This window comes from Loa loa (genome assembly GCF_000183805.2).
Source record: "Loa loa unplaced genomic scaffold supercont3.34, whole genome shotgun sequence".
Lineage (NCBI taxonomy): Eukaryota > Metazoa > Nematoda > Chromadorea > Rhabditida > Onchocercidae > Loa > Loa loa.
This window is the reverse complement of record NW_018108214.1, coordinates 333,906-344,777: the sequence shown is the minus strand read 5'-3', so window position 1 is coordinate 344,777 and position 10,872 is coordinate 333,906. Positions and strand designations below refer to the sequence as shown.

The following is a 10,872-nucleotide window of genomic DNA, read 5'->3' as shown; positions in this document are numbered from 1 at the left end:
ATAACGCACTTATTCAGTCAGTCGCACACAAAACCACTTATGAATCGTTCAACAGAGGAGCAAAAGCAGAAAAGATGGGATGGATGGATGGATATTACCATATGGTTTTTGGTACACACATTGAATACATACAAATTACACGAAAAGATATCTTCAATCAAAACTGATTTCAAGGAATGTAACTAACTGGAAGAACATTTTGAAGTCACCATTTAACCCTTTTTCTGTGACCATTGGGAAGATAAATTTGTGATTTCAACTATGTAGGAAGACGAGTACGTGTCTGTGGGTGTTTTGTGTTTGTACATATGAGTGCATGTGTGTATGTGTGTATGTGTGTGTGTATATATATATATGTGTGTGTGTGTGTGTGTGTGTGTTAAAACAATGAAATAAATTAGTAAGATGGCTACTACTACATTTACTCCTTCATCTATGTTAATTAATTAAAGCCAATTATTGTTCGAAAATTGCATCATTCTTTTCCATAATTTTGAATGAGAAATAACAAGAAGTTAACGGCAGACAGTGACCAATAAAAGTGAAAAGGACAATAAATCACTGTTGCGCTTCAGTAACTTACTTCAAATGGACATAGAGAAGTGTAATGACCGAATGGAAGCAGTTCAGATGGGATCGATATGACGAGAGTGTGTGAGCGTGCGCTGTTGTTGTCTCTTCGGTCGGCTGTTATCCATAAGTTGTGGGAGTCAAGTTGTCATCATACATGTATTGAAGAGCGGTGGAGAGATAGGTCAGGTCACTGGTCAACATGAGATGGCCTCAGCCCATCATTCTCCTGCTCTCTTTAACAACAATACGAGAAGAAACTGGATCACTTTCAATTCTTTCAAACAGCAAAGAGCGAGAAATGAGAATGAGAGATGGTATAGTACCATGTCACTATATCATACCATATATACTACCATCAACAGCAGCATCAATTACTACTACACTCCGTTTAAATGTAAAGATGGAAAGATGGTGGTTAAGATGAAGGAAGAGGAAGCCGCACATACTCATGCATCGCCTTATATTACTTTGACAACAAAGGACACTCACAATGCGTGGAAGCGGGCCGAAGACTGACCCTGATCGAGTACCATCCCGCCCATCGTCATCAACCGTCACCACCACCCTATCATTTATTGTTGTTATTTTATTATTATTATAACAATATTATTACTATTATTATATTATCATATTATTATTTACTATTATTTACTACTATACTACTACTACTACTATACTACTACTACTACTATACTACTACTACTACTACTACTACTACTACTACTACTACTACTGCTACTACTACTACTACTACTACTACTACTACTACTACTACTACAACTACAACTACAACTACAACTACAACTACAACTACAACTACAACTACTACAACTACTACAACAACTACTACTACTATATTGATGTAAACTTACACTCCCTTCTCGTTTTTATTCTCGTGGTTTTCAAAAAACTCGGGAGTACGAGAGTAATGATAAGTGATAGGGAAATTGCAAACCTCAGAAAGACTTTTCCAACTGTTTTCTCCATAAACTAGTAATATTTCACAATCTTGCAAATTTGGAAGTGTAATTTGATAGAAACATTCATTTAGTGATCATGGTCATTCACTGACGAATAAAAAAAAGATACCACGCAATGGTACGTGAGCTAATAATAACAGCATTTCATTGTTGTTCATTGTTGATGAAACAAATTGCATAAATATCCCACACGCAAGGGAAAATAGCATCAGGAATTATACAAAGAAATGTGACAAGAGTTTATCAGTTTCCCAGCATTACAAAAATGCATACATACCAAATAAAACAAAATCACGCATCAAAAAAAACAATTCTGAAAAAAGTCAAAGGGCCGTGTCGACAGTGTCACATATCCAGGACTTAAAACAAGCGGATCTTTAAATGTTTAACTATACTTCGAATCGAAATTATTCAGGAAGAACGAAATAAAAATTCAGATCGAACCTTCCACCAACACGCCAGCGCTTTCTTGGATCCGCTTAATTTCTTCGGCTTTCTCTTTGAAATAGTTCGCAAACCTATAACATTAAAAAGCAAAGATATCAATTTACAATAAAAAAATAGCAGATAATGAAACAAAAAAGTCTATTAAATAAGTCGTGTCTCGCAATTACGCATTACAGTCAGACAAAAATACTACATAATTAGATCGAAGAAATAGCTTCTAATAGGAAACAACATTTACGGTGGATTTTGTGATCGTGATAAAAGTGGAAAAATTGTATTGAATTTAAATTAAGACATGGAAAGTTACCAATCAAGATGTGCATGCTTTTTCTTAACAGACATATAAGGGTTTTTGGACAATCCTACACAAACTAGTTCCATGAACTGTGTGACGGGCCCTTCTTCCGGCAAATTGTACTGGGCGAGATATTTATCCAGAAATATGTGGTCGTAAAAATCGACCTAGAATTTTATTAAATTCACTTTCTAAAAAAACAGTTAATTTGAAGGGAATCACTCAGAAAACAACAGCAAAGTGGTCTCTATGCTTTAAAAAGCAAAAAAGAATGATTACATCTTCTTCTTCACCAATCTGATATTCATTATCGATTGGATAAGGCCACATCTTCCCCTGCTCTGTTAGCTCAATCATTTCTTCGAAAGCATTAGCCGGACCGAAGGAAGAGTTCCAGATCCTGAACACAAACTGCAAAAAATATCGAAAGACAAGATTCGATATTCCAATCCAGGTTATGTGAGAAAAAAGAAAAACAAGAAAGCTTCTTCAAATTGTTAAAAAAATTAAAAGCAAAACGCATACGCTGCAGCATTTTTATCCCATTCACACCACTGCTTCATTGAGTCATCTTTCAATTTTGGTATATCCGCTATTTTAAAAATGTTCAACTTGTTATCGATATTCTTGAATATATTCTCTACGCGACAATCAGGATGAATAACGTTGGAAAGCGCTATATGAGATTCCTCTGATGATAGATCATCCGGATAAAGCATTTTGCTAAAAAGTTAAACATGAATTTGAATATGGGTCCTTTTACCTATGAGAATTCCTTAAAAATTACAACACCACCTGGAGAAATTAAAAAACTGAAATAAGAGTACAAATATTTTTCAGATAATCTATAGTATTACTGACCACCTATACAAAGTCACCGTATCAAAACAATATATATAATATATTTAAACAGATGTGACGCTTTCAAGTGTATGTAATGCTTTCAAAATGGCAAACAAAATTTAGGGTTACGCGAACCCAATTTCGCTTTTCTATGATGCCTTTCTGTGGATAAGAACGAGAAATTTTTTCTAATGCTCTAACCGTCGACAAAACTTGATACTCCAAATAAGGTAAATTTTCATTTTTCAATTAATGTTACTGCTTTTTAAAAAAAAAAACAATCAATTGAAAAATGTTATCATAAAGATAAAAAATAAATACCTTGCTAACTGTAGTGCAATATTATAAAAAGCACTTTCTCTTTCAGTCTGTTCGATTTCTTCCAACATATTCTTTTTTTGCATTTCTGTATAATTTTGCATTAGAATTTCGTTTTTTCCAACTACCTTTTGTTCAGCAATTTTCACTGCACGTTCCGCAATTCTACGAGCATCCTCTGCTTTGTGACCCGACTGAAAACCAAAAACTTACATTTTCCAAAACTAAAAAAAAGGCCTTCTAAGATTCTAACAATCCCTTCACTAACTTTTACTGAGATAAGTTAACATTTATTTAGTTATCTGAAAACTTTTTTGAAATGGAATAGAAAAATGAAGGTTTTAATCCGGATCTTTGGAAATCCAGAAGATTTAGAAAACTGATGACTGAAGCAAATGAAAGGTGCACTGTCACCTGAAGAGCTTGATAAAATATTTCACGCTTCAGTAGTAATAGGCCTTGGCGCATTTGTCGCTTTTCCACAGCACTAAATCAATACGCTTTGTTAACATTACTTGAAAAAAAGCTCATGCCTACTAAAACAGAAATACCTTTGCTATTAGCGCCGAGAAAATGATTACCATAGGTACTTCACGACTAATGAAGAGTTTCGGAACACTAAAATTATTCGGAGAAGAAAAAGAAAAAGAAATACCTTGGTGGAGGCCTATTTTTTTCTTCCTTGAGGCTTTCCAGAAAAGTGGCGAAAGCTCTATCGGATAACAATTCACTGTATTGCGCACTGGTTGCCGCTTCAAATTTTTCTTTTTCATATTCTATCAACTTTCCAATCAGTTCATTTCTCGTTCTGAGAAAAAAATCTCCTCGTATTACAAAATTAAATTTTTTAAGCTCAACATTGGCACATTTTCTTCAAAACAAGCTCATTTTTCCTCACAATAATTCGCAAGAAAAAAAACTGCTTAAAAAAATATATAAAAAACACTGCATACTGTCACAAACTTAAGTTGTAATATGTCGCAACATGACTTTAAGGACAATACAATAAAGGTCTTCTAAGATTTTAATCAATCCCTTCACTAACTTTTATTATCTGAAGGAATGATATGAGACGACTCAAGTTTTCTAAGCACGCAAAACGCGCTTACTTTCGTTTATCAGAAATACCACTGTGATGAAGGTCCTTAACTACGGAATTGACAGCTGCCAAGATTTCTTCCGTAGCCACTTCATTTGGTTTCGGTTTTTTCCACTCTTTTTTCCGCTTGACCTCCAACAATTTTTCTGTAAAATAAGTTAGTAAGTAGTTTACAATCGGTTCATAGTAAAACAATGGATAAAAATCCAAAAAAAAAGAAAAAATTACTTCGTATGTCTTCTGGTTTCAAATTCTCATTTGTTGTTGCCTTGGGGGCCATATTTTTTGATTCTTGCCTAATTGATATATTTTTATCGGATGTCTTAGATCTTTGCAGGCTTTCAGTTTGCGAACCAGCATTACCATCATTTGAAGTATCGAAGGATCGCCGAATACGAGGAAAAGCTATGCGCTGTCTACTGATTCCTAATAGCACCGAACCACAACTGCGATTAAACATAGTTTCTGTTGTGTATCTAAATTATTAACAATGAAAAATATTTACATTTGTTGCTAACTCTGAAAACACAGAAAAGTTTTGATAAACAGAAGCAAAACCTGTGAAAACCAAACTATTAGAAATTTGTAGTCATGCTTATATATTCTACGGAAAAGTTCATATTGCTTATTCCGAGTACTTTATCCACCCACCCATCCAGACTCTTCTAAACCATTTATTATGTCCCTCTCTTTTCTCACCATTTTCTCTTAGCGACAACAAGTTTGTGTCAACAGTAAATGTACACAGCTGCAGTTGAAACTGGATTAGTTTGCTTACTGCTGAACTCCCGTACTCTTATTCGAAGTACAAGTAACCAACTAACTCAGCATCGTGTTTGACTGACTCTGAAAACCGTTCAGATTTTTTTCCTGGACAGAGAAGATCGGGAACGTGACTAACAAACGTTTTAAGTGATCCCGAGAAAGCTGTAAGGGTAAGCTCCATTTCCACTCATCAAAAGAGAATCGGCTAATGGTTAAACCGTAGCTTTAGGATATTTAGAAGCACTAAGCGGAAATTTTGGAAATTCTACCATGTAATTACACGGGATCGGTATAACAAGGTAAAAGAGAAAAGAGACGCAAGAGAATACATAATTTTGATTATCCTCACTTGGCGTCACTCGATATTTGCTGAACTTGATAACTCCATGAACAAAAAAAAAAACTTAGTTCTCTGTACTTCTTTATTGAACAATGAGGATCTGAATGGTAGCATATTTACGAACATGTGATAAATATGACATCTGAAAGCGAGATAAATTCCCATGCCAATATATAAGCATATTATCGGTATACAATATTAGCAGCAATATATAATAATATTAGCAAAAGTAAAAAAAATTTTAACAACCCTTAACTGACAGCTATAAAAATCTATAAAAAAAATAACATGAATAAACTGGTAAAAAAGATGATGAGGAAAACAATAAAGATGACCAATTTTACAGATGAACAGAGCTTCGAAAACTGAAGAACGCAAGGAAGAAGACAATACCTCAAAATCGTACATTATGAAATAATCGAACAGAATTCCTTACTTAAAATTGAAACCTAAACAGAAATTCGTACTAAATTTGGGCTATCCCTTGAAGAAAACATGACTTGTTTTATGCCGAGTAAATGCAGCTTAGCAGCAGATTCCGTAATAATCGGATCATCCTTATCTAGCAATAATTTAGCCACTCACAAATTTTTTACCCTTCGAAATATTTTTCTTCAGTTCTGGAATGGCAGCATCGACAAGGCCCTGTTCGTATGCGCTAAGCTCGCCTATTCCAAGAATCTTCTCAACTCCGTTTTTCTGAAAAAGTCAAACTAAATTAAAATTCTGCAGTAAAATATCAGTTCTCAAGCTGAAACCGAGGGTCAATCCTCACAATAACCAGCGAGAGATACTGTTAAATTTATAAAATTAAGTAAATCGATTAAGAAAGAAAAACAGCTGAAAGTCGTTGAACAAATAAAATAAGCAAACATATAAATCGATAAAACAGTTTACTTTGAGGAAAAATGAGAACTTTTCTTTTGAAATTATGCAAAACGAGGAACCTACACCAAATTCCAATGGTGTTGCAAAGTAGTCCACGCCGTTGCACATATCCGAAGCTACATATGCGCACTGAACGGATTTCTCACCTCTGAGACCTTTCAACAAATTTTCTACAAATTTCGAAGCTGCCAAAGCCATTGAAAGCGTAGCTGATCCCTAGACATTTCTGATAAGTATAATTCTACGATGCTACATATCAAAGAACATACTAAAAGTTCAATTACTGGTGAATCATATCAGAAAAGTTTATTTCTTGAAACATAACCTTCTTTGTGTATCAATCCTCATTCAGTCTGATCTTATATTAGCAGCACGAAGCATTTACATGAAAGTAAATAACGAAAGGTAGAATAGCGCAAGTAAGTGAAGATCAATGATGACTCTATCTTTAATGAAGAGTATCGGAAATTCATTCACTCAATGAAATCAAGAATCTCTAACTTACAGCTCCAGCCTTTGCTTTCACAACTTCCGTTCCAGCATTTTGGATTCGTTCTGTCAACTTCTTCACTTCATCATCCGAGAACTTACAGAACGGTTTCGCTTGCGAAAGAAGCGGAATGATAGTAATACCAGAATGACCACCAATCACGGGTATGTTTGTTTGCTCAGCATCTAGATTCTGAAAAAAAAATAAAACACAAAACTGGTAGCAATGCTATATGACGGTTATATGAAAAAGTGCGTATCCCATAAATATTTTTGAGAACCCTGCAACAACAATGAAGTATGAAAATACTTTGGCTTCTGCAACAAACGCTGCTGATCGTACAACATCGAGTGTTGTGACACCAAATATGCGTCGCGGGTCAAATACACCGTGTTTTTTGAAAATTTCACAAGCAATTGGAACTGTTGAGTTAACAGGATTTGTAATGATTGCAACGAAAGCTTTTGGACAATATTTGGCGGCTGCTTCACTTAAGTCTCGTACAATGCTAGCGTTCGTATTGAATAGATCATCACGACTCATGCCTGGAAGTAGCAGACTTCCACTACCTATTTAAAAATGCTACTAACAAAATTGGCAGTGAAGGATAGAATAAGAAATCTATGTTAGTTTTGTACCATAAAATTTCCGCTTTAAAAAAAATCAAAAAGATCGAAATTGAAGAACCTGGTTTCCTTGGTAGACCAGCGGGTATCACTACAATATCAGCACCCTTTAAAGCTTTATCCAGTTCATTTGCACCAGTATATCCTGTGACCTGAAGCCTGAACTTTGACTGCAAGAAGTTACACAATTATTGCGAACAGCGTGACCGATAACAGAACTTCAAGAAAAAAACAACGTGAAATTACTTAATATCTAATAATTAGCATAAAAGAAGTACGTGAGCTCTAGTGTCAATATGTGACAGATCCGCGGCCACACCTGGCGTATCTTTGATATCGTACAATGCCAAATTTGCTACATGCTTATTCATTTTTAGCAGTAAGCCAAGTGGCTGTCCAATACCACCAGCAGCACCCAACAAAGCAATCTGTAAATTGAGTTCCTGCCAAAATTAAAAGTGCTTTCGCTATAGTTTGCTTTCCACTTCTTACCCGGTCATAATTAAAACCTTACTTTAGGTGCAGAACTACTTAAACGTTGACTGCACATCTGCAAATTCTTCATTAATGGCTCCAAGACTGTTGACATCCTTCCAATAGCTGTCATTTTTACAGCTGAAATAGAAATGTGATTGATTTGCAAAATGACAAAGTATACTCGGCCGCAGATACAAAGTCGCATTTACATAAAAATTAGAAACAATAATTAATATAGTAAAGGATATGTTGAGCAAAATGGGATGTGAAACTTCCAAGTTCAGTAAAAACAATAGATTTAGTTCAGTGAACATTGGGATGGGCGAATCATAGACAAATCAATGTTCAGTGTGATATAAGCTGCTAACTTGACAATAAAGCAAACTATGTGCTTGAGTCAAAAGTCTTTAAGCGATGCATAGGAAGGAATAAACGACAATCGATGTAACTGTTACACTACATGACTTTTCTAAAAATGCTGCACAGTTCACTGTGCAGCTTTATCAAGGAGGAAAAGAACTGGTATTTTTTAATTGGAAAAAGAAAATCAGTTATAATAACTGGTCATCACTGATTGCTTATATAATGAAGAAAGATCCAAAGTCTTCGGTCACTGATGACAACAGCAATACTCCTTCTCCCAAATGTAATGGTAAACCGTCAGCTGTAACCAGCACCAAACTGATTTCCATAAGCGTACAAAAAAGTGACATAAATGATAACAACAAACACCGGACAAAAACCGCGCAGTCAGAAGAATCAAATGTTATATGTCACTTTGATGAAATGGATGGCAAGTATTCATTCGGTGGGATATGTCTGTGTTAATTAGTAATTGGTCGTGTGCAAGTTCCGTTTCCTCAACTTGTTGTTTTGCCTCGTACTGTTGTGCATAGTGAGATCGATATCGATCGATAGCTCTGATCGAGGTGAAGAAGAGTGGAAGTTTTAAGAGATGAATGCAATGAGACACAACTAATATACTTCTGGTCCTCACTAATCATTTCAGTTTAGGTCGATTGTTCTTTGTCCGTCCAATAATTTGATCCAAAGAAAAAGATGACTTTATTTCCATTTCCATATTGAGAACAGAATGATAATCCGCACAATTAGTGATAAACTTTAATGATTTACAACGCTGATTAGTGGTCTCCGACCAACGATAACACATGGCGCTGACCTTCATTCTATTTCTTAACGAAATTAGCTTTAATATTAGCTTATGTAAATTGTCGTCCCCATTAATCGCACAAAACATGCTGTTTACTGAGTGGTCTTAAATGTTTCAAGGAAGATCGCACATGAAATTTCGGGAGGAAAGTACTTTGGTGCACTGTAGGTCTACCGATGGTCACATTACTTTATCTCTAAGGATCATTATCCATCTGCCTCTTTCATCTTAATCCTTTATGAAGTGAATAACTTAGGCAACAGTATTCTGTCCATTTTTTTTGCAATGTGATGCATTACACGAAGACATGGAAGAGAACCAATTAATTAAGGCGTAATACCTTTGGCTGACGTTGTTATTTGCCATATAAAAACGATCACACATCACATGAAGGTCACCTATATATATACAAGGTCACCTATATATATACTATATATGTGTATATGACATATATGTGTCAAATTTAAATTTAATATCCATTGTTAACTTGCGTGTATGCATATTAATATGCTTGTTAATTTGTTAAATATGCATCCTCAGTGGGATGAAATTAATAATTTAAAAAACAATCATTTTTGCTCTTCCCATAATTTGAATCAGGCAATCAATCAAGTGACATCTGAAAATTTTAATGAAAATCACATGAAAAATTCCTCTGGTGCTTCATTTTTCTTCTGCATAATGACTCGTTCCATAGCCTTATCGAAATCTTCCAGACACACAAACTTTCTTCGTGCACGAAGTGCAAACATTCCGGCTTCTGTACAGATCGCCTAAAAACTATAGATTTTCGCAAATGAAAACAACCGAATAATGAAATGAGATACTGGATACCTTACAATCCGCTCCGGAAAGTGATAATTCTGAGGCGTATTTTTCGAATTTAACATTAGCTGCAATTTTCATTCCTGCTGTGTGTATTTGGAAAATTTTGAGCTTTGTTTTTTCATCTGGTTTCGGTAATTCTATTTTACGATCAATACGGCCTGGCCGGATGAGCGCCGGATCCAACACATCAATTCGATTTGTTGCCATTATTATCTGATTAGAGAAGGGGCTCATCATTTTTTTTGACCAATAATGAACATTATTTTCATGCATCTTGCACTTAACATTAAGACTAATACTCAAACAATACTTTGATTTGGAAGGGAGCATTTGGAAGTCCAATTTTATAGGATTAATTTCATGGAAGTGTTGGAAAGTGCACATTTCAAACATGCAACTACACTCCGATCTTTTACATTGCACTCAATTGTCACCGACTTCTTGCTCTTCATTAATGTAAAATTAAAATCGTAAATTAAAACTCAACCTATAGCAGGTTCACGAATAGATTACCTTGACATCACCGCGGCTTTCGAATCCATCAAGTTGATTCAGCAGCTCTAGCATTGTTCGCTGAACTTCTCGTTCACCACCGCAAGTCGTATCGTATCGTTTCGTACCAACTGCATCAATTTCATCGATAAATATGATGCATGGAGCTGATTCCCTGGCCATCCGGAATAATTCTCGGAAAGAATATTATTATGAGACTCTTGACATGTCGTGAGACGT

At 35.2% G+C, this 10,872-nt stretch overlaps 4 protein-coding genes across 4 annotated transcripts; 1 reads left to right on the top strand and 3 right to left on the bottom strand.

The window, feature by feature from the left end:
* Positions 1 to 607: 607 nt before the first annotated feature.
* Positions 608 to 1,439, top strand: LOAG_02048 (hypothetical protein; the record flags this gene model as incomplete). The annotated part of the gene is made up of 2 exons (XM_003137586.1): positions 608 to 650; positions 994 to 1,439. The coding sequence occupies 2 exons, from the start codon at positions 608 to 610 to the stop codon at positions 1,437 to 1,439; spliced, it is 489 nt and encodes a 162-aa protein (XP_003137634.1).
* Positions 1,440 to 1,803: 364 nt separating this feature from the next.
* LOAG_02047 (hypothetical protein) lies at positions 1,804 to 5,015 on the bottom strand (the record flags this gene model as incomplete). Its single annotated transcript, XM_003137585.2, has 9 exons — positions 1,804 to 2,071; positions 2,308 to 2,462; positions 2,575 to 2,695; positions 2,821 to 3,018; positions 3,460 to 3,650; positions 3,871 to 3,943; positions 4,112 to 4,264; positions 4,566 to 4,701; positions 4,784 to 5,015. 9 exons carry the CDS (start codon positions 5,013 to 5,015, stop codon positions 1,987 to 1,989), a joined length of 1,344 nt encoding a protein of 447 aa, XP_003137633.1. The 3' UTR covers positions 1,804 to 1,986.
* Positions 5,016 to 5,786: 771 nt separating this feature from the next.
* On the bottom strand, positions 5,787 to 8,285 carry LOAG_02046 (malate dehydrogenase). The gene is made up of 7 exons (XM_003137584.2): positions 8,179 to 8,285; positions 7,943 to 8,092; positions 7,726 to 7,816; positions 7,348 to 7,583; positions 7,054 to 7,230; positions 6,612 to 6,764; positions 5,787 to 6,359 (listed from the first exon to the last, which is right to left on the bottom strand). Exons 1-7 carry the CDS (start codon positions 8,269 to 8,271, stop codon positions 6,234 to 6,236), a joined length of 1,026 nt encoding a protein of 341 aa, XP_003137632.1. The 5' UTR covers positions 8,272 to 8,285; the 3' UTR covers positions 5,787 to 6,233.
* A 1,665-nt stretch (positions 8,286 to 9,950) lies between these two features.
* Positions 9,951 to 10,815, bottom strand: LOAG_17024 (hypothetical protein; the record flags this gene model as incomplete). The annotated part of the gene is made up of 3 exons (XM_020449683.1): positions 9,951 to 10,085; positions 10,147 to 10,353; positions 10,654 to 10,815. The coding sequence occupies 3 exons, from the start codon at positions 10,813 to 10,815 to the stop codon at positions 9,951 to 9,953; spliced, it is 504 nt and encodes a 167-aa protein (XP_020306772.1).
* Positions 10,816 to 10,872: the final 57 nt, after the last annotated feature.